The 24,741-nt window shown below is 33.0% G+C and overlaps 3 protein-coding genes across 3 annotated transcripts; all 3 read right to left on the minus strand.

The window, feature by feature from the left end:
• Positions 1 to 263: 263 nt before the first annotated feature.
• MRS44_017436 (uncharacterized protein) lies at positions 264 to 2,146 on the minus strand (the record flags this gene model as incomplete). The annotated part of the gene is made up of 8 exons (XM_065617812.1): positions 264 to 420; positions 483 to 554; positions 605 to 916; positions 1,001 to 1,086; positions 1,204 to 1,298; positions 1,351 to 1,660; positions 1,713 to 1,911; positions 1,968 to 2,146. 8 exons carry the CDS (start codon positions 2,144 to 2,146, stop codon positions 264 to 266), a joined length of 1,410 nt encoding a protein of 469 aa, XP_065473884.1.
• A 4,731-nt stretch (positions 2,147 to 6,877) lies between these two features.
• On the minus strand, positions 6,878 to 8,803 carry MRS44_017437 (uncharacterized protein; the record flags this gene model as incomplete). The annotated part of the gene is made up of 3 exons (XM_065617813.1): positions 6,878 to 7,047; positions 7,109 to 7,949; positions 8,558 to 8,803. The coding sequence occupies 3 exons, from the start codon at positions 8,801 to 8,803 to the stop codon at positions 6,878 to 6,880; spliced, it is 1,257 nt and encodes a 418-aa protein (XP_065473885.1).
• A 1,497-nt stretch (positions 8,804 to 10,300) lies between these two features.
• On the minus strand, positions 10,301 to 11,350 carry MRS44_017438 (uncharacterized protein; the record flags this gene model as incomplete). The annotated part of the gene is made up of 1 exon (XM_046277817.2): positions 10,301 to 11,350. The coding sequence occupies one exon, from the start codon at positions 11,348 to 11,350 to the stop codon at positions 10,301 to 10,303; it is 1,050 nt and encodes a 349-aa protein (XP_046124882.1).
• Between the last annotated feature and the right edge of the window lie 13,391 nt (positions 11,351 to 24,741).

Raw genomic sequence — 24,741 nt, forward strand, 5'->3', positions numbered from 1 at the left:
CCTGGGGAAGGTTCCCTCAGTTACGGTCGAACTTGTCTTTCATCATATAGATCCCCGTTTGCTTAACAAGTGGAATAGCCTCTCGCTAGAATATAGTATGGCATGTAACAGGTAGACCACCGTCCCAACGATAAGATGCCAATCTTTTAATGACTAGCTCTAACCAAGTAGACACTAAGGAGATCTCAGTGTTGGCATAAACTGCTACTTCGGCTTTACGATTGGTTGTTCTGCTTCCCCGAACTCGGGGGTGTTCTGACCTCCTACGGCGTGAACAACACGTTCTTTCTTTCATCTCCATCCGGGTACTTTCCTCTCACAACCCGCCGATTATGTGCCACGTAGACAAAAAGCTGGACAATAGCGGAAAAGATCCCAATGGCCACCATGACTATCATCGTGCGAAGACCAACGTGGTAGCTTCAAGACAGTATCGTCAGCTTCTAAATGCTCCGTTGATGTGTTTGGATCAATAGACTCACAAGGGCCTATCCTCTGCCTGGAAATATTGAGTTCCTATCATCATGCCGGTTGTCGCAGACATCACCCACATCCTATATCTCGTTAGGGTGACTGTTTCTGCGGTCTCCATAGATCAACGTACGCCAATGCTATACTTCGCTCGCCTGTTTCATGGCAATTAAGCTGCGTCCATGAGTTGTGGACGGGATGGTAGCCAACAGCTACACTGTTCACAGCGGTCCAAAGACCCCATCGCGACCACTTTCCTGATGTAGGATGTACTTGCCTAGTCACAATGAGGACAATCAAGTAGCAGACCTGTGCCAAAATCACAGTGGCTCCGCGTTTGTTGGTTCGGTCGCTAAGGTACCCAAAGAAAAACACAACAGGAAGAGCCAACAATGCTCCAACAGCAGCCAGAGCATTGGCGACAATACGGTCAAAGCCGAGCGACCTTCAATCAGCTGTTAGCTGCTATATTCAAGACAGAGGGCCGAGTTCTAGTGCAATATCAAGCTTTGATCCAGTAACTACTCACATGATGATAGAAGGCGAGTAAGTTGACAGAGGAGAAAAGGTCGAGAAGACAGCGAGGGTAGAAACATAGTGTGGCCACCGACGATACTGTAGCACAGTTTTCAGGACAGTACCTAGTCTGATAGCCTTATTATTTGGATTCACGCGTGCCGATGCATCAACTCTCTGCTGTAGTATGTCCTTTTCGGCGCTCGACCAGCGTACCAGACCTGGACCAAACAGTGGCTGCGGGGTATATGGGCTCTCTGGAAGAAACAACAGTAGTGATGATGAGACAAAAACAGTCAATAAGCCCTCCACTGTGCTGCGAATCAGTAATACGGAAGATAGTCAATAAGATCGAGTCCATACCTAAGAAGAGCCATTGCCAACCAGTCATGCCTCTGGAGCCATCAAGTTTGAGGATACCAGTAGCCAACAAGGGGCTGATTGCATTCCCACCAAACATGCCAAAGAAGAAAATAGACACTCTTTTGGCTAGTTCGCGACGTTTATACCATAGAGACAGTATATACATGGCTCCAGGGGTGTAGCCAGACTCTGCAAGCCCCAGCATGACCCGGCTAACCAAGAACCCTGTTCGGTTGCGGACAAAAGTCTGCATTGTCGCAACAAGGCCGAACATGAATACCTGGCCCGACATCCACTTACGGGGACCAAACTGTTTTGTTAATCAGGAGAGAGACCAGGTGACAATACAAAATGCGACCTACGCGCTGGAGGGCCATGTTGCATGGGATTTCGAAGACAACAACAGCAGCAAACATAAGCTGGTTCCCCATATTAATTGTCGCCTGGTTGACTTTGATATCCTCGGCAAAGCCGCCAGTTAACGCGCTTGCCAAGTTCATACGGTCGAGCTGGAAGACGAGGAATCCTAACACCAATAGTGGGAGCACGGAGAAGTCGATTCTAGTCTTACGTTAGTAAGCTGACACTTGATTCGTTCTGGGGTCTTGGACACTCACTTCCTACGCGCCTCGGCCTCAATGATTGGATCTATCAGTTGATCTTCCGGAGACAAAGTGAACGAGTATGTTGTCAATGACTCGGCGCCAGACGGGTCACAAGTAGTGTCCACATATGCTTCTTTTCGATCACTTGACCGCTCATCGGGCCCAAGAGTTGCTGGACTCTGGTTTATCATGTCGAATAGCTCGGTGGCAGAACAACTGCCCAACAATTGTTGGAAATGATTAATCGGTGGCGCGCCGGTTAACTGATAGAAAGGTACTCAGAAGGCCTTGGAAGCATTCACAGGATTTGACAGCATTTGAGGGATTTTTATTTCGAGAATTCAGGGTGCGTCATGCGCTGAAAAGTGATGTATCATCAGGGTTCTCATGCGGCTAGGTATTATCCCGGGGCTGTTGCCGAGCTTGTGGGCAATGATAATCTTCCTGATAAGCAGGTTGTAGAGAGGTAACCCTAAAACAGCGACATACAGGACATCTCCCCTGGGGGACTTTGTTTCTTATCAATGACTTCTCCAAATGAGGGGGCCTCAGCCACAGTAACAAAGCCAATAACACAGTCATGAGGTCATGACCCCACCACTATAAGTTTCCATAGTTATTGCCACTTCGAGCATACACACTGCACTGCGAGGAACGGGAACTTAGAGTAGGTGGGTGGTAGAATTTAATGCGCTCTGGCTTCTCAGACAGATGTGGCAAGCATTGCGAGTGATATCGTCTATTATTTCCAATAGATACTCAAGTGATGAACGCGAGATCGGCCATAGTGGTGCTCGGATAGCTTCGAATATGACAACACTTGGTCTAGCATCACACAATGTCTGGTTCTCCGTGATAGCGCCAAACTCTTGTATCGGTCGGCTGGCACGGCGGGATGCGAAGGAAATCATGGAATGGGGGTGCCAATTCCGCCTCAAAGGCCATCAGTCCGAGCCATGAGGGGTAGAATTAGAATGGCAACATCAACAGCTCGATGCGCCTCATAGATGATAATGGAAGCTGACTTGGTCACTAGCTCCTCGAAAGATATCTGAAGAGCGATGTGGTAGTTAGATAGATGTGAAAATGCGGTCTCACGTTCAGTAGACAGATCGTCGGGAGTGATAGTTGGCGGGTCGCAGCCGAAGCAGGTCATACCCAATCTTGACGCTCATCACGGTTATGAAACCAACAAAAGGAGAGGGTTTAATAGGAATAGAGAGGGCCTGACAACCAGGCAATAAGTTAAAGTGCCTGCTGCAATCTATTCATACACGGCATTGGGAGCACATTGCGCACATTGCGTAGTCCCATGTGTTGATTATCCCTTCATTCCGACCTCTCGCGAATAAGATCGCCGAGGAACAAAACCCAGTCGGAAATGGTGAAGTACATATGCCATAGTGCTCACGGCTGTTAGTTAAGAGTCCATGATGCAAACGAATGCACTGTTTGAGCACATAATGAACAAAGTGCCGGCTACATCCGCTGTGCAACGAACCTTCTGTGTTTGGGGTGAGGCTTTCCGACAGCATCTACTTCAGCCAATCGACGTTAATTTGCGGGATAAGATCCATCTATTGACCTTTGATAAGTCACAGAGGTTCTCTGTTTGACTGCTATGACGCCAAGTCAACTTGATATCAGACTGTATACGTTGCGATAACGCTCCGAATGGCTCCGTACGATATCATCTCTCGTAGCCTATTATGGGTGCTTTTCGCGCCCCTGCGAAGCTTGCGGACCTCTTCAGCAAGGTCATCCTGGTCATATAGGAAGGCATGCCGATAGGCATTGGCCGCGCTGCTTTGATCCGCTGGTTGAAGGTCTTTGCGGAAAGCCATCGCGATCTCGTTGGTGTATTGTTGATCAGTTGGCCGGTCGCAGATTGGTTGACTGGTTGGTTGTGGTTGTTATTGGTTATAGTTGAACCTCCTCTCACGAGGATAACGGAAGCGTAATCCTTCAAGATTTTGACCTCTTCAAGTGGTTAAGAATTACAAGGATGATTAGAAGGTTGACGTCGGAGGGGAGCTGCTACGTGAAGGGGATTTTAACCACTTCAGCTGGTCAAGATGCAAGCTATTCATTATGAACAGAGCTGGTTTCAGCGCGTCATTAAAGCTATCGATGATTGTGTGGATAAACCTTATTGATTTGAGCCCATTGAGACCTCAGGCTTTGGGTATAGAGCCTTTATTGTTGAAATTACTGAGATATTGATTAAGATACTTTGATCCCTATTTTGGGTGGCATAAAGTGATAGAATAATAAAAAGTATACGTTGCGATAAATGAGAGGTACTACAGTGCCACCAACTCGTTATCCATACTAACGTCACAAATAAATCACGGGCCCCTGAGGCCACCACCGAGCTCTTTCCGAAATCGTGAACTGCCACGAGGAGAACTAATAGGATCGCCATTCTTTTCTTAACCTCAGCAACGCCTCTCAACGAGGCTATGAGCCACGATAATAAATATCATTTTCATTAACACATGGCCATCTACAATCAGGATTCACTAATTCTACGGGCTCTTCTGAGTGCGGTGGGATGGCCCTATGAAGAAGAGCCAGAAGGTTGGTGGGTGGCCTCTATATCCAGGGGCTGATCATGACTGTGTGTCAGGAGAAGTCATAGGTGCCTAGCGTGGGTTTAAGGACTCGAAAAGAAAGAATACAGTTCTCTGTAGTTTAATCCTTCTCTAGCCGTAAGAATGAATACATCCAATACTTCAATGGGATTCAGTGCTGTTGACTTTTCTCTAGGCTTCATGACATGTTCAGGCGCAATCGGTTTTTCTTCTGGTTAGATAATATATGACCTGAGACATGCAAAAGGGTGGTTGATAACCAAGTGGATGTGCTAAAGTAGCCGCCACGTACACTTTTCCCTCACATACTTTTAAAACTTCTAAAGTCATCCTTTTATTCAAGAAGCGCGCCAAATCAGCTCTTACCTATGCATGTCGCCCTTGCCATGGTTCAAAAATCAATCGAGGGGACAGCGCTGGCACCAAGGATGCCCATGTATTAGAATATAAGGAAACTCGACTCAATGAGGTTAGAAAAAAGCGTTTGGCTGGGAGCCATGGTGGAATTGCCCACAGGCGAAGCGGAGATGGTGAGTGACGATCAACTCAGCATCGCGTCGATAGCACTTAAAGTAGGCAGCAACAAGAGTTCCCTTAGCAACGGATGGTTTGGAGAAGCTGGCAAAACCCCCTGTTGACAATCCCGACCACAATTTAATGTCTTTTATTAAAGAGAAAGAGTATAAAGCCGAATGTGGACTCTATAGCCCCCGTCTTGAGTAAGATTGCGAGAGCTCTGCTTACGGGTTGTTAATCACAGAGGCCAAATGAACGCTCACCACGGAGCCAGCCAGTTTTTTGGCATAAATTCTCTTCTTAAGACACATTACGGATCCCGGGGGCGCCTTGTATGCCCCAGAGACATCTATCATTGAAACCGGTTTGCCTCGTCAATCACAGAGTCTGTCTGCCTCAAGGCAACCATTCACTATTTATACAAGACTTGCAGCCTTTTCCAACTACTATCCAGAAGAGTATGTGGAAATGGCGGCAACATAAAAAGGTACGTTGCGCTCGACGGGCAGGGTACTGATAGATCCTCCACGCGTCAAAAGTTAATGATAGCTTAGATCCTCACTAGTTGTATTCCTGAGGCTCGTCATATTTGCGGCCAATTCCCGTACTGACGACAGGTTGTATGACCATGAATAATGGTAGGAATTTCATAGTGGTGTTTGAACCACGCTAACAACCGGCCTGTTTTCCCCCGGAAGCCTCTATCGCCACACGTTAAACAAAGGGTTTGATGTCAGATACATCAACTGCTAAGATCTAGATTTTGGACCTTTATTCAAGCTTACGTAGGAGCAACAAGCAACTAATGAGGATAGTAGTTGTCAATTCCCATGCGCCGCCCTCTTAACCCGTTCATAAGAGACAAAGGCGAGGGAACGATTCTGAGACCAACTTGATCATAGGTATGGCCGTGATGAACAACGTTATATTCGTCGGCATGAACCGCAATAACAAAGACAATAATGAAGCATCAAGCTATGCCAAAAGATTATCCATGATCGCATGAAGGATAAGCAGAAGGAAAATACTCAGATGAACGGTTTGATTGCCAACTGGATTATGGATGTAACAACGCTGTATACACCACTGGATCAACGATCCAGCTGATGACGGTGACGAGACCGCATCGTTAGGCGATGCCCTCCTTTATCTCGGCGACCCCGCTGCAGCTTTCTGCGACCACTCGTCATTTTAGGCATTGAGAGGATCCATAGTGCCTCTCACAGTGTACCACTGCCTCATCTTGTTTAAGCCCCCTGGCTAGGCACGCGAGATAGGACACCACTTTCTCGCCAATCGGGGACACGGAAGCGACGCAATCTCTCGGCATGTTCACGATGAGCCTTTCAAGCGGCAAAGGGCACATTGGGCATCGCTAACTAATTGGTTCTCTTCTCTCTGTTGTCTTCTTCCCCTGTTTACTCCTTAGCATGTACCTGTTAGAGACTGGCCAGTTTCACACCAAAAGTTCCAACACCTGTAGATAACTTTTGAACCTGCCAGCTAGTACTACTAAGCTCAAGGTTGCTAGAGGTTACCAGTCGCGCAAATTTTTGGTACTTGTGGTAGTTAATCATCGCACGGAATTTAACACAAATAACATATTTCGTCTTCGGCCTGGTGTGCCTTGGATCGTGCATTAGTGGAGTTCGAGTGAAGGACTAGCAACAGCCCTTGCTGAACAAGCTTTGCCTTCATCCTTCGCCTTCTTTCTCAGTTGGCTTCAATGACCTTTATTTGTCCTTCTCACGTCTCTTATCTGTCAAAGCCAGCTCGGGTTGCGTTAGACTTGAGATGCAACCTTTATAAGCCTCACGGCCCTGAAGTCTCTCTTACAGCGGGCTTCCTGCCATATACAGTTCGAGTCCAAAAGTATGTATGATGCTTCTTATCCCTTAGCTCTTTCCGAACCTTAGACAGGTATAGCTGAACCTCGTCCATGGACCAGCCCAGGATATCGGTAAGCATATAAACGACGTAGCCTGAACCAAAAACAATCAGCACCGAGCTCAATAGAATGCATATGATTAGACCTCGGCCTACCTTCTAGGCCTTCTTCAACAGCAGCTTGGTCATAAGACCCAATCTCCTTTTGCCGTGGGTCTTTTGGCCATTGGCCCAACGGACACTTGATATCTTTAACCACAATTTCCACAAATCCTGCTTCCTTCATACACTTGATCTGCGTATCTTCTTCAAAAATAGCCATACTACGGCCCGTCTTCCAGCCGGCCTCATGGAACAGCTTTCCCCATTGTCCAAGAGCGGTACCGTTGTCACGCGTGACAGTCCCATCGTCAGATATGAGGTCAGAGCTCGCCTCGAAATCTTCGACGTATCCGCCGGGTTTGCAGACTCGGTAGGCTTCGTTAAAGACGTGCTGCCAGTCCTTGAAGCTGCCAAACATGGTCCGAAGATGCACAAAGTCGAACTCATTTTCCGGCCGCGTCCAGCGGAGAGATACATCATCAATCTCGAACCTGCAGTTGGGCGGGACCCAGCCCGGCTGAGTGGGTGACAAGTCGACGCCAACTACAATCGCCTCTGGATTTTCATCGGCAAAGTCAATGGCCCAGATGCCAGTCCCAGTACCAACGTCGAGAACTTTGCCAACTTGCTCAGGGAGCGGCACAAGATGGAGCTTCCCGTCAAGAAGCAGGGTCCAGACATGATGCTGGATGTCCATGCTGGTGTTGTGCTGATCATCGTTGGGTGCCCAGTACTGGGCATTTCCAGGACCCCGTTGACTATGAAAAGTGCGCCCGTGGATGGTCCGGTACTCCAGAATAGAAGCGGTGAGCGACGCTGTAGATGAAATAGCGTCCTGGGTGAGTACCGAATCGCCGTCGTCGTGAGTGTCTGGCTCAATGACGGCTTGAGTATTCTGACAAATGATGGATGATATTCAGTTGGTAGATAAGAGACGAGGCGTTGATTAGGGAAGGAAATGACTCGACAGATGCCCAAGAAAGAAGAGTTGAAGCAACGCGATCTTGGGGCGGGGTAATGTTGTCGACATTATGCACTCTGCCGGTACCGTTCCATCCTTGATAGATGACATATTGATTATTGGCGAATGTAGCATGGAACCCATGCACGCAGGGGTTGACGGCCAGCAGAGTAGCACTGAGCTGCGTGTGGACCAAGAAGCGAAGAGTAATCTCATATCAATGGGGACCCGCTCCATGGAGGACAAGAAACCCTTCTAGGCTTATTTTTCTTTCGATTGTACGCACAATATGAGAGAGTGAGCATTACACCGCAGTGAGCTTGGAAGGCATGGCACTACGCATCATAATTGTGGCAGATAACTCGTCCAACCATTGTCCATATTAACGACAAGAGAGTTCCTGGCAAAGTGCTTGATGTGTCTATCAGACACCTATCTTTGCTTAATATGCTTCTTAGCAACAGCCCTTATCGTTATATTGGACACGATTTCCTTCTTCACCTCGTCTTTGTTGTTTTCATCGTTATTTTCCTCCTTGCTACCTTCATCCGATTCCTCTTCCTTGTTGTTGTCCTAGCCACTGTTCTCTCATTGTATTCTTCTTCGCCCTTGACGCCCTCGGCTTCATCGTTTTCCTCCATTTCATCATCCATGTAATATCTCAAGACTCGTTTCCTAGAGTACGGAACTACATGGTAAGAATCCTTCTCAAACGCTTTATGCAAATCTTCGAGATCATCCACGCCGTCATCGCTCGGCTTTTCCGCAACTTCGTACCGACGCACCATTCCGGAATAAGTCACTTCAGTCCAGCCACGCTTGGATGGTCTTGAATGGCATCTAAAAGGTAACTCCACTCCCAGAAGGCAAACCTCTGAGAAGAGACGAACACACTATGCCCAGGTGCCGTAAGTGCGGCATGTGCTTCATCCTACCCTTAAATAGTGCCGGTTTAACAGACCCGAACCTAGAGTGAAGAGACTTAAGTGCAGTCATATCAAGGGAAGCTGCAATGTGTTCTTTGTTATAGTTGAAGCCCGGCCCTTGATGGGTTAACTGAGCCAGAAGACCGTCAACATATCATAGCATTGTATCCCAATGCTAAGACAGTGGCCTTTGATAATATCTCTGTTGGAAGTCATGGAGCTTCTCCATTCTCAGAGCTGGATCCACGGCGATATTAAGCTTATTGTGACGGTAGATGTGTGGGCTGCTGGAGTCGCTGTAATATGGATGCTTCTGCGGAGACTCTAATGGCGATTTCCCTAGAGTATGTGGCGGTTAGGGGATGGGAATAAGAAGCAGTGGGCATCGTTTTATGCAGCCTGTGACAACGTAACTCGAGATCTCGTCACCGGCGAGGACATAGGTAAGCCGAAGCCTCTCATCCTTTGGAACACAGATTAAACCACATGCGACCTAGACGTGGCCTGTTGAGAAAGGAGGATTTATCAGCATAGTTTTCAAGCAGTCTTTGCATATGCCAAGAATGAGGAGGGATGTTATTGGAAAAATCCTCAAGATCGGGAGGACAGAGACATTGACAGGTCCTGCGCGACGATGTGTCAGGCAAGCGGCCCCGTCGATGCCAATGATGTCCCGAGGAAAGAGGCCTTTTAACGCACAGTAGCTGGTTTGAGAGATACTTTGCTGCCTTCATTCACAGGCCGATCTGCACGCCCTTGTGAGTCATCTTGTTGGGCCTTGCATCTCCACTATTGATTTTAATTCCTTTCTCTTCGCTAGCCCTGCATTCATTACCACTTTTAGTTCCCTGTTCAGGCTTCTGGGTCCACAGATGAAGGATGGACGAGTAGAATAGCAACCAAATGAATGCGAATGGGATATGACGCGCGTCCAAGGAATATCCCCTAATTCATAACATCCACCCCATAGCCTAGTCAAAATCCACGTCCACCAAGGTCTGTCTTCTGGTTTCCTCACGGTATATATCCCTGGCATATGCGGAACTCATAACCATCCACGGCAAGTCTCCTGGGAGAGGTGAACTGGGCATGACCAATCGCATTCAGGATGCTATTTGTATCACGTTTGATGGAGCAAATGGCGTATTCCCCAAAGCACATGAGCACTTATGGAGAAGTTCTAGCCAGTTGCGCCGCGCGGCACGTATCTTAGCATCGAAATTGACGCATGTTGGAGCAGTAGGAGTTACCTTGAGCATGGGCATAACTGTCAACTACCACTTTACAAGGTGCTACTAAGGTATTAAATAGGCGTAGGCTCGTCTCTATATTGTCTATTTCTTATTCTCTAATCTTGACCTACATAGAACGTTCCTCAAATCTTCTATAAGCATCAATTCTTAATAGAAACTGACTCTTTGTCTCCTCCGGTAGAAAACTCGCCATGATTGAATTCCGAGCTAACCCCCGCATCGCCTCAAGATCAAGGGAGAACACATCGCTAGCTAGGACGTACTCATCTAGGCATGTAGAGCCAAACATAGCTGGGTCATCCGAGTTGAGCACACAGAGCATACCGTTCTCCAGGTACTTCGGCAGGGGGTGAGCCTCAGCCGACGGGCAACAACCAGTCAAGATATTGGAGGTGATATTAATCTCCACTGGAATACGCTGCTTGGAGAGCAAGTGCATGAGACTCTCATCATGCTGTGCAGCCAAGCCGTGCCCGATTCTCTCTACTCCCATCTTCAGCGCAGCGCGGATCTGTGATGGACCCCGCCGAGGGCCGGTGGCCTCTCCCACATGAGCGGTGAGCCGTAGTCCCGCCATCTTGGCGTCAGCGTAGACTTTCTCAAACCATTCAACAGGTCCACCGGCTTCATCACCGCCAAGACCGATTCCAACGATAGTAGGAAAGCGCTCCTTGAGCTTGGCCGCCAGCCCAAACACTTGGCCAGCCTCTTTAACACTCCAGACCCGATTTGCATCTGCAGTCCAGAAAATAGACGGACCTCCAAGCTCGCAGAAAACTTCACTCCTCGCAACCTCGACTGCAGCCATCACATCTTCAATGTCAAGGTGAGGCTTCCGATGCAGGATGTTCCCCCATGAAATGTAGACCTCGGCGTGGACAACGCCCTGATCATACAGGTTCCGCATCATCTCTTTGACGATCAGGGCATAGTCTTCTGGTGTCTGAAGACGGTCGAGAACCAGCCGGAATGTATGTAGAAAGTGTACAAAGTCTCTGTAGGCGTATAGGTCGCGGGCCTGCTGCAGAGTGAGCGGTGTGGAGTCATGGCGTAGTGATAATGTGACGAGGGTCTCGGGCGTGACAGTGCCTTCGAGGTGGAGGTGAAGCTCGGCTTTAGGCAAGCCTTGCAGCCAGGATCGCTTGGAGAGAGTCATACTGATGTCCAACAGGGTTTTTGCTGGCGTTGGATAAATGGCTACGGTGTTGGTGGTGGTTTTTTTCAGTGGGCGAAGTCATGGCTGGCGGCGCAATCTATCACGAGAATTACGCCATCAGTGGTGCATATTATCGGAAAGTAGGGTTAAGCTAGAATTGTATTATTTCTAAAAATTACGGGTCAAAAGTCTACGAATAAAACCCCACACCGCATCATCCGGCGCGTCACCCTCCGACACGCATTATATCTTTAACCTTATATAATTTATTTAAATTATATCTTCTTAGCCTACTTTTAGTATTATTATAAGCATAAATTAATAATAAAACTAAGAATTTAATAAGGTTAAAAGAGCTCTTATTATTTATAAGATTAATAAGGGAAAAACCTATTATAATATTATATAAGAGTTTAAAATAATATTATTAACTATATATAAAATTATAAAGCACTAAAAAAAAGATAATATAATTAAAAAGAAACCCTATAAAGGCTAGCTAAAAAAGCTTATATTATTTAATATTAAGTATATTATTATCTTACTTAAAAAAGACTATAGGATTATATATAATATATTAATTAATATATTAAGTAATTAAATATTATATATAATAATTAAGTAAATTATTTATATATTTTATAGTTATAAATAAAGAGTTATATAATAAATACTTATATTAAAAGAAATAATAAAATAATAGCTATAATAAATAAAATATTAAATTAATAAAAAAATAAATTAATAGAGATATAACTATATAAAGATAAAGTATTATTTTAATCTAATTAAAGTTTATTAAGTTAACTTATTCTTAAGATAATCTATTTAAATAAATTAACTATATAGTTATAACTTAATTATAAATATAATTAGCTCTTTTAGAAACCTTATAAGAAGTTTTTAAAAGGATTTATAAATATTATAATTTATAAGAAAAATAAAATATTAATTATAATTTAAGTTATAATTTAAAGAGGTAAAAAATCATACCTTATTATTATAAAATATAATTAATAAGTAAAGCAAAAAAGATACTTAGCTCTTAGCTATTAATAAGCTTTATTAAAGGGTTTATTTTTTATTTATAATAATATATAATAATTTTAATAAGATAATACCTAAATATATATAGCTTAATTAACCTACGTATAATTAATAAAGCATAGTATTAAGTTTATTAACTAGCTAGTATACTTATTAGATCTTAACCCTATTAAGTATATATAAAAAGCACTTAAGGCTAATATAAGGAAGATACTCCCTTACTTAGAAGGATTAAAGGATAATAAGGCTAATAAGGAAGAATTAATTAAATGCCTAAAGAAGGCATAAGATATAATAACTCTAGAGTAAATTACTACTCTTATTAACTTAATCCCTTATTAGCTTATAGGTATATAATAAGCCAAGGGTTAGTATATAAAGTATTAAAGAGCGAAAGTAAGGCTATAAGCTAGTATAATTATCTTCTTAATTAACCTTTATTTTATAAAGTTATATATAAGTAAAGTTATATAGTTAAAATATTAATAAGGGGGCTAGGGTGGCATATTTATAGACTTTTAGCCCTAAATTTTATTATTTTTTTTTCTAACTTAAATTACCTTAGGGGCTACTAACTAAGGTACCTATTAGCTAATATGGGCTAAGGCCTAGGCGAGCTAACCTAGGTTAGCTATAAAGCTATAAGATAAGACCTATATATTAAAATTTATATTATAAAAGCTAGTTTTTATAATAAAAATATATATATTAATAAGTTAGGCTTATTTTTTAACTTATATATATATCTTATTAATAATAAGATCTTTTTTTAAGTTATAATATAGCCTTTTTAATTAAGCTTAGTTTACTTAAGAAGCTAAAAATTACTTAGAAGCTTTTTTTTTCTTTAATTAATTATAAATTATAAATAATAAGTAATTTACTTTTTTATTAATTATAATTTATATTTAAGGCTTATAAATAAAATACCTTTTTACCTTAGGCTTTTTTTTTTTTTTTTTTTTCTTTAACTTATTATATATTTTTAATATATAACCTTTTAAATCGCCTTATATCTCTTTTTTATAAGCTTACTTTAAGCTTTTTAAGTTATTTTTTATTAATTATATTATATAAAAAAAAAAAATCTCTTTCTCGCTCTTATATTCCTACTCCCGCCGCTATAATATTATTATAAGTTATTTTACTCTTAGAGTTTAAACTTAAGGTTTTAAGTTAATTAATATAAAGTATAATAATAATTCTCTCTCTTCCTATTATTTAACCTCTTATTAATTATTTTAAGCTTTAAATATATAAAATATTTATTATTGAAATTACTATTAAAATTACTATTATTCGCATATTTATACGAGCTAAGATATATGCATTATATATTTGACTAGATGGGTTTAATTAATTAAACCTATAGACTTCTATCTACCGCCGAGTTTTAGTCTAGCGCCGAGCCCCGGCGCCGACACTTTTTAGGTTTATAGAACTCCGACGCTGACTCTAGGAACCGATCCCTCTGAAACCTATGACGCCGATAACCTCCATTTCCCAACATTGCGCCTGCAGCTACGTGGCCAGATCCTAGCTAGCTATAAGACTTCTTCGATCTTCTTATTTAGCGTTACGGAAGGTATTAACGCTAATAATAAGAGTTATAAGCTACGCCTTATATAGGTGCGTGTTATTATTATCTTTTAAGCTATTAAGGAAACTAATTTCCTTCTAGGTGAGATACTTATATTTCTTTAGCTTCCTTTTAAGGGCCTTTAATAAAGAAAGCTCTTCTCTAATAAAGTTAAATTAACTATCTATATTATAACTAGGTGGAAAGAGGCTAGGCAGAAAAAGAAGAAGGTTATAGCTAAAGATCGCGAGTTTAACCTAAACCTTTTGTTTAGTAGGCCGCGTGCCTACTATAATGCTCTGAATAGCTCTATATAATATTATCTCTCATAGCCTATTATAGGTACTTTTTGCGCCCTATGAAGCTTATAGACCTCTTTAGTAAGGTTATCTTAGTTATATAGGAAGGCATACTAATAGGTATTAGCCGCGCTGCTTTGATCTACTAGTTAAAGGTCTTTGCGGAAAGTAGCTATTGCGATCTTATTAGTATATTATTAATTAGTTAGCTAATCGCAGATTAGTTAATTAATTAGTTATAGTTATTATTAGTTATAGTTAAACCTCCTCTTATGAGGATAATAGAAGCGTAATCCTTTAAGATTTTAACCTCTTTAAGTAGTTAAGAATTATAAGGATAATTAGAAGGTTAATATTAGAGGGGAGCTACTACGCGAAGGGGATTTTAACCACTTTAGCTAGTTAAGATATAAGCTATTTATTATGAATAGAGCTAGTTTTAGCGCGTTATTAAAGCTATTAATAATTATATAGATAAACCTTATTGATTTAAGCCTATTAAGACCTTAGGCTTTAGGTATAGAGCCTTTATTATTAAAATTACTAAGATATTAATTAAGATACTTTAATCCCTATTTTAGGTGGCATAAAGTAATAGAATAAAAAAAAAATATATATAAAATATAATACTAACTTATTAATAGCTTTATTAACCCTCCTTTAGTGCCTTATCCTAGTTTTATAGCCTTTATAGGCCCCCTTACTTATATTACTTAGCGGTATTTTAATTATACTTAGTAAGTTATTATTACTATAATTATCGCCGCTGCTATATAAATTATAATTTATTTTTATATTTTAAGACTTATATTAATCTTTTATATAGCTAAAATTAAAGATATAACCCCTTATGCCTAGTATATCTTAATAATACTCTAGCTAGCTAGAGTATTAATAAGTATTAAGCCTAGCTAAGCGCTTATTACTATAAGTAATATAACCTTAATAGCTTATACCACTTAATATAAGTATATTCCTTTTTTACTTTTATAGTTTATTTTATTAATTTAAACCTTATAGTCTTTTTATTACTCTCCCTATAATATTATTTTTCTTAGATTATATCTAATAAGACTTTGCCTAGGTTAATAAAACTATAAGTTTACTTTATAATTTATTTTAATTATCTAAGCCTTATTATTAATAATTATTTAATAAAAAAAAAATAAGCGCTATATTATAACTAAAGTAATCTTAAAGGGCATTATAGCTAAAGAATTTCTTTTAGTTAATAATTCTTATTTAGCTTAAATAAAGGTAATTTCCCTTCTTTAAGTCTTATTTAGGTATTATAATTTATATTAATATAATTACTTTTAAGTAATAAAAATAATTATTTATTATTACTTTTTATCTCTTTACCTTAATATAACTTTATAACTTTTAAGCTTTAATATATTAATATAAGCTTTATTCCTTATAATTATAGCTTATTTATAATCTCTTTAATTAATCTCTTTTTAAGTATTTTATTATAATATTTTATAATATATTTTTAGATATTAATTAACTTATATTATTTATAACTTTTTTTTTATTTATTACCTTATAAAGCCTTTATTAGGCTATTTATAATAAGCTTTAAGCTTTCTTTATAACTAAGAGAAATTATTTTATTCTTAAGATACTCTTATAACTAATAATAATATATATTTATATACTTTAATTTTATCTTTAATTTTCTTTAAGGACTCTTTAATAATTAAATTATTTATTTATTATTAAAAAAAAGTATAAATTAATATTTTATAACTTAAGTCCTAAGCTTTAAAGTAGCCTTTATTAAAATAGCCTTTCTTTTATTACTTAAGATAATCTAAGTAGCTTTACCTCTATTATAAAGGTTATAATAATATCTTACTTATTAGCTTACTATTTAATTAAGCTATTAGAAAGTAATATTATAAAACCTTATAAGCTCTTTTAATTAATTATATTATCTATAAATAAAGTATTATTATAAATTATAAAGCCTTTTCTAAGTTTAAATTATAAAGCATAGAAATATATTATATAAAAGTAATATAAGACTTAATTAATTACTTAAATATATTTCTCCCTAGGGTTATTTATAAACTAGGTTAATTAAGAAATTATAAAAATAATATTTAGCCTAATAATAATACTTATAAAGAGAATTAATTTAATTACTTTTTTATATTAATTAATTATATATTTAATTATTATTTTTTTACTTAAAATAAGTTCTTTCTTTATTATTAGAGATTTATTTAAGATATCTATAATATATAATTTATATAATATATATAATAAGTATATACCGCATCTAAGTATATATTATACTTTTCTTATACCCTTAAGTTAAAAACCATAGTAAAAATATAATAAACTAATTAATTAATTAAAACTAATCACTATACTCTTCGCTAGAAGTCTTAATTATTACTTAATAAATCCTAGTATTATAGCTAGTTTTTCTGCATATACTATAGCGCTAAACCCCCGGTCGCGCTAACCTTCCTTAATCACCACTTCTCGACGATTTTATTACTACCTATATATTACTATCTATCTAATTAATTACTTACCTTCCCTCCTCTATTATTATTACCTCTCTTCTCTATAATTAGGTTTTTTTTACCTTCTAGTGCTAGCTTAGTATCTTATTTATTTACTAAAGGTCTTAGACTTTAGCCCTTAATAAGGTATTTTTATATATTATTACTATAATTCTCTTAGTAAGGGACTTAAGAGCTCCTAGAATTAACTCTAGGGAGCTACTTTAATGCCGCCTAATTTATCTATTAAGGTATTTAGACTAAGATTAAGCCTTAAGCATAGTCTTTAAGGTCTTTAAGACCTAAGGGTTTATAGGGCTAATTACCTCCTCGGCAGGCATTAGAGTCTATAGCTATATATTAAGCTTTAAGACTATACTTTCTAGGTCAAGAGAAATAAGCTTAGCTCCTCTAAAGGCTAATCTAATATTTCTTTCTATTATAGTGGCCTAATAAGCGGTATAAAAGGCTAGAAAGAACTTAGTCTTTAAAACATAGGTTATAGAGTATCTAATTAAATGCTTTATTTCTCGGCTATAAGCCTTCTTAAGTAGGCTAAAGTACTTAATATTAAGAGGCTAAAATAAATAAGATAAATAAGGCGATATATAAAGCATAATAATTTTATTTTCCTTATAATACCTCTTAAAGGTAATAAAATAATAACTTTTATAGCTATTAAGAATTAAAAGATAATAATAATTATTTAATTACTTAGCTATATATTAATTAAAGTACTTAAGCTACTTAAGACTAATCTTATTATTAATTTAGTTATTTTAAGTTATTATAATAGCTTAGTCGCCTAAGAGGTTACTCTCTTAATATTAATTAATAAAGTAATATTAGCTTATATTAATAATAAATAGCTAAATTACTTAGCTTTTTATATTAATTACCTAAATTACTATAATTTATTCTTAGCTTCTAGGCTATATTAATTTTAGTCTTTTATACCTTTCTATACCTATAATAACTATTTTACTTATAATTATACTTATAAGAAAGCTAATCTTATTAAAGTTCTAAATATTATTTAATTAAATATTATACTTCGCGATTATATTTACTATAAGCTAAAATTACTTATAAATAATAATTAGATCTTTATACTTAGCTCTCTAGTAGTTATATTTATAAAAGAAATAAGTCTTAAGCTCTTTATATTATATAATAAAGTTATAAGCCTAGCGCTTACTAATAAGTAATATATCGCGGTTAGCGAGTAATTAATTAGCTATTTCTTTAATAATATATAATTAAGGAAGAAATCCTTATGAATTTAGGTTAAGAATAAACTATATTATAATCTATTCCTCTAGATTAAATAATTAGCATAACTTAGGGATTTAATTATATCGCGATTAAATCCCTTATCTGTGATAATATAATCGCCGCTTATTAATCTTATAGATTCCTGCGGCGCATTAGATACTTAGTTTTAGGTTATTTTAAAGGGCTTAAAGGGCAAGAAGGGTTTTAGCTTTAATATTTAGGTTTAATATTATTCGTAGTATAGAAATTAATTAATTAACTAGAAAGTTTAATATAAGAGGGAAAAATGCGGCGTATACTTAGATGCGGCGTATGCTTATTATATATATTATCTTCTCTAGATATATAATTTATATAACCTAAATATATTTTAAAGTATAATCCTAGATAATCTTTATTCTAAGGAATTATTAAAGCTTATAGCCTCTAATTAACTTATATTTTTTCTTTAAAGACTTAATAATTTAAGATATATTATTTTTATCTCTTTTCTTAAATATAATAATTATATTATTTATATAAAAAAATATAAAAACTCTATCTTTTTAATAATAATATAGCTTATTTAATATTTCTTTATAGCTTAAGCTTTAAAGTATATTTCTAAGTTCTATTTATTATAAAAGCGATATAACTTATAGTCTATATAATGCCTTATATAAAAGTAATATTTATTTTTACTTATAGCCTCCCTTAAAGCTAAGAAGTAATTTTATAAATATATTACTTTATAGCTTTATATTAATTAATATATTTATAGTATTATATTATAATAATTTAAGATTAAATTTCACTATAATTACTAATATTATATAAAATAACTTTTTAGCGAGGGTTATAATATAAGTATCTTTAATGCTTAATTTTTATTATTAATTTCCCTAAATAATAAGCCTTATCTTATATTTCTATAGATACTTATACTTATTAAACTTATAGGTAAATACCTATATATAGTTTAGTATTTATAAGTTATAGACCTATAGATTATATCTTATAATCTCTATCTAAGATAATATCTAGTAATAGCTCTCTAAGTAATTTCTTTATATTTATTTAAACTCTACCTTAAACCTATATCTAATTAGATTATTATAAGAACTTAAAGCCTAAGGTAAATTCTTTTTATAATATATTTATTTATTAGGTTTAAGGTATCTTAAAGCTATTTATATCTTATACTTAAGCTTAAGCTTATATTTAATATATTTACTTTTTATTACTTTTAAAACTAATATATTTTCTTTTTTTATTATAAATATTATTATTATTCTTATATAAAATACTTAATTTAAGATAAGTAAATTATTTTTTAATCTTCTTATTTTATCTTAATTTTAGCTTATTTATAACCTTATCTATATAAGAAAGCTTAAAAATAGGCTTTTTAATAATATTAAGAGGAGTTTAAATCTTACTTAAATATACTTTAAGTTATTAATTTATATATCTTCTATTAATTTTATCTTAATGATTAATAAGTCTTTAATAAGACTTTTAAGGCTTAATTCTAATATTTCTTACTTATTAAGGCTTTATATAAGATCTATAACCTAATTAACTTATTAAGTACTTAGAAAAACTTATAGATATTATTAGATCTCTTTTAAAGTTTATTCCTTAATAGTTTTTTTTATTTAGATTTTATTAGCACTAAAAAACTCTTATTTATTAAATATTATATCTTAGGTAATATATATTTTATTAAGTATAAGATTTTATATTTAAAAGATATTTTAAGAGTTATATCTAACTAAGAAACCTATTTAAGCCTTTAGATTTATTCTTAATTAAAGCCTCTTATCTTTTTATTATATTAAGTTTATAAAAATAACGGCTTTAAAGCTAATTATTCTTATATATCTAATGCGAGGTTAGTTTTACTCTTATATATATAAAATACCTAAAAAAAAGCTCTTATATAGTATTTTTTAATATAAACCTTATTTTAGAGTTTAATTAAGTAAGTATATAGCTATTCTTATTATTTTTAGCTAAAGTTTTATAGGTAGGTTATTATTAATAATTAATAGTCTTACTTTTTCTTTTATTACCTCCCTAGAGCGCTCTTTAAAGCTATTTTACTATTAAGTATAAGGTATATTCTTATTTACCTTAATTCCCTTTTTAATAAGCTATCTATAAATTAAATTAGCCTTTTATAGCTTATTATTTATTTTAAAGATTTAAAGCTTAATATTATATATTATATTAAGTATTTATATAAAATACTTTAATATTATAAATAAGCTCTCTTTTTAATAATTAATAAAGTAATAATCCTAGTAAAGACTTAATTCTTAGTTTATAAGAATTTTATATAATATATAATTATTTATCCCTTTTAGATAATTATAGAAGTTTAATAAGACTTATTTACTAAGTTTTAAGGCTTATTCCCTAGGTTTATAGTACTCTTAATATTTTATCTTTATTAATCTATAAATATTATATTTTATTATAATTAGTCTCTTAATCTTAACTTTAAATATATAATTTATTAAATACTTTAGGCTTCTTAGTCCTAGATGCCTTAGGTAGTAATATTAAATTATTACTTAAGCTTAGCTAGGCTTTTTTATAGTCTATAAGTTATAGTATAAATACCTTATAAGAAATATAGTATATTTTATTATTTTAAGGATATATTTTAATATATATTAATTATATTCTTATTATAGCTTATATAAGGCCTAATTATTAAGGTATCTAATAATATCTTTATTATTATATTAATCTTATTAATATCTAAGTTAATATAATTAGTATAAAGATATAAGGTTTATTCTTATATCTAAATAATATATAATATATTATAGATTAAGGATTTATAACTTATTTTATAGGTTTTAAATTATAATATTTATATTTCTATATCTATAAATTAATAGCTATTTCGAGCTAATAAATATACCTTCTCTATATTAGGCGCCTTTTAATAAAATAAATTACTTAGCTTTATTAAATAAATAAATAATAATCCTAAAGTCTAAGATTAATAAATTATATAATTAGTATTTATTATTTAATACTAAGAAAGTAATTACTTTCTTTAAGATATAATATCCTAAGCTAAATAATTAATTTAATTTCTCTAATAAGTCCTTACTTTTATTTTATAACCTCTTATAAAGTTTTTAAACTTTCTTATCTTACTTAAGATATTACTCTTATAAGTCTAGCTATTTCTAAGATAATTAATACTTCTTTAAGGTATTTTCTAGAAATACTACCTAGTATAAAGAGGAATTTAAGCGCTTATATTATTTTTTATATAATATATATTACTTTAGTATTTCTAGAAACTAATAGAGATACTTTATAAAGCCTTTTCTTAACTCCTATATTAATAAATAACTTCGCTTTAAGTCTTAAAAAGGTAAGGCTTAAAAAGCTAATTTAAAACTCCTTTTTATTACTTAATTAGTTATAGGCTTATTGCCTTTTTTTTTCTTATCTTAAATCTCTTATTAGAATTATATAAAAAAAGTTAATAATAAATAAGTTTTATTCTTAATTTTTTCCTTATTTTAACCTTACTTAATTTAGAGAAAGATCTTAAAGTAATATTTTAAAGCTTCTTTTAAGTTATTAAACTAGGTATTAAGATATTATACTTTAGCTATTTATCTAAGCTTTATAATTTATATTAACTTTTCTTAATTAATAATTTATTTTTCTTAATTTATTTTATTATTTAAGGCTACTTTTAATACCTTAAAATACCTTTTTTAAGCTTATTTTCTTTATAGGCTATTATTAATACTATAAACTACTTTTAAATTAAGAAAAAAGCCTATAATATTATTATACTTAATTAACTTATTTATAGCTAATAAATATATCTTAATATAATATAAATTAACCTTCTTAATTATCTAATTAAATATATTATAAATATTATTTACTTATTTCTTATATTAATTAAGGTTACTCTAATAAATTATTAGCTCTACCTTATATACCTCTTAGTCCTTTAAAACTAGTTTAATAAATAAGGTTATAATATATTTACTTTAAATAGGTCTTATATTATATATCCTAGCCTTAAGGCCTTCTCTCGCTAAGTAATTACTTATTTTAGGTCTCTTTAATTCCTTTTTATAAAGAATATTAAATTAGCTTAAGTCATTAAGTTAACTAAGTTTATATACTTATTTTATAATTATTTTTATAATATAAGATTATTTAAAGGAATCTTAGTTATTTAAATTATTTAAGAGGTAGGACTTTATATTTATAATAGAAGATATATTATCGCGGCAGGGATATTAGTATTAAGGTTAATTTTATAGATTTAATATTTATTTTAATAGTTATAGCTACCTTAAAGAAATATAGCTCTAAGACTCTTAATTATTAAACCTATATTTAGTAAATTACTTAATTAACCCTATCTCTATAACTCTTACCCCTCTTTTAGGCTAATACCTCTTGCTATTCTTATTTAAAGAGTATTATTTTATATACCCTTACCTTAACTAATTCTATAGTTTATTTTGCTAAGATATAGTGCAGAACCCTCTATGTATACTTATATATGCATAATAGCTTCGGTTTAATATATAGTATGCTATAATACTTGCTTATTTATAATACTCGCTTATTAAGTATGTTAACCCTATAGTAAGGGGAAGGGAAAGTATATAAAGGCTTAATTATTCAATACTTTATATATTATAATTTATTTTATTTTATATAATATCTTAGTAATTAAGTAAAATAAAAAAATACTTTATATTATAATATTTAAAAACAATTATATATATAAAGCTTTTAAAAAATAAATTAATTATATTAAGATTATATTAATAAAAATAATATTAATATTATTTTCTTATTTTATATTATTTAAAATAAAAATTAAAATATCTTAATTAATTCTTAAATAAAAGTTAAAAATACAAGCTTTATATTTAAAGCTAAAGGTCTTAATAAGCTTAAGTTAATATAATTTATTTATATAATTATTAAGAACTTTAATAATATATTAAAATTAGCTTTATTTATAATAAATAATATTTATCTTAATTTACTAAAGTAATTAATATTTAGTCCCTTTATATAATAACTCCCCTTTAATATTAACCTTTTAATTATTTCTATAATTTTTAATTACTTAAAGAAATTAAAATTACTTTTATTATTTTTATTATTATAGCTTAAAAAATAATATAAGTATGTAACTAAGAATTAACTTATTATTATAATAATTATAAAATTCCTAAGAAATAAATTACTTATATAAATTTATATTAATAAAAAGAATATTAATATTATTTTTAATAAGATATAAGTTATATATAATAGTATATTTAAAGATATTAAGTATAATATACTTAATAAGTAAGTATCTTAAATAAATAAATATCTTAAATATTTTAATTATTATTTAATATATTTTTATATTATATCTAAGCTTATTATAAATATTATAATATTAAATATTTAATTAGATTAATTTTTCTAAATTATTATTTTTTAATAATTTTATTATTACTTAAGTATTTATATTTAATTAATTATTTAATTATTTTTATTTTTTAATATTAACTTAATATCTTATTTATTACTTAAAGGTTTTTAATCTTAGCCCTTAATAATTTAATTTTATATATATATATTTTTATTTTTATAAAAGGCTTTATAGCCTTTATAATTAACTCTAAAGAATTATTATAATACCTTTTTATTATAAGTCTCTTAATTAAGAAATATCTAAGCTACTAATTAAGTAATAAAGGCTAATAAAAGCTAGTAAAAGCCTAAGGCATTAGCCTAAGAGAGTAATATAAGGGAAAGAAAAATATAGCTAGCTAGCTACTTAGAAGCTAACTAGACTATAAGGATTTAAGAGCTACTAAGGTTATAAAGAAAAATATATATAAACTAAGTAAGGTAAGAATTAAGATTATTATATTTTATTACCTACCTATATATAGCTTTATAATAGCTTATTCTTTTTACTTTTTTTTATACTTTTTATTATTAATAAGTTAATTTTTTTATTTACCTAAGAAAAAAAGATTATTAAAGTAAGCTATTATGCCCCCTTGCTAATAAAACTAATAGAATATAACTCCTAAGCTACTTAATAATAATATTAATCTAGCCCCTAAACTTACCTTAGGGCTATAAAATAAAAATAACTTAAATACCCTTACCCTTATTTTACCTTAGAGCTCTAAGGAAATATAGCTTAATACTTATATATCACGGCCTAATAAAGTCCTAATTATATGCCTTATATAGCCTTATAATACTTACTAATTAGTAATAATAATAAGTAACTTACTCTTATATATATAAGCTAATATATATAACTTACTATAAGAGTAATAAATAATTAGAATTTACTTACTTAGGCCTTAATAACCTACCTAGTATATAAAATATATTTATTATACTTTTTTATATATTAGCTATCTTAGTTATTAATATAACTTAATTATACTTAATACCTTTAAGTATATTACTAGATATAACTTATATTATATTTAAGATAATATTAATATCCCCTCTATAAATATAAATTAATATAATTAATTTATTCCCCTTAGGACCTATATAATTATTATATATTAATAGCTATTATTTAGAAAATTATTTATATTCCCTTAAATAATATTAAATATAATAGCTACTTAAATAAACCTTATTAATAATTATTAA

Source organism: Fusarium solani (assembly GCF_023522795.1).
Source record: "Fusarium solani strain SB1 chromosome Unknown bctg00000013, whole genome shotgun sequence".
NCBI lineage: Eukaryota > Fungi > Ascomycota > Sordariomycetes > Hypocreales > Nectriaceae > Fusarium > Fusarium solani.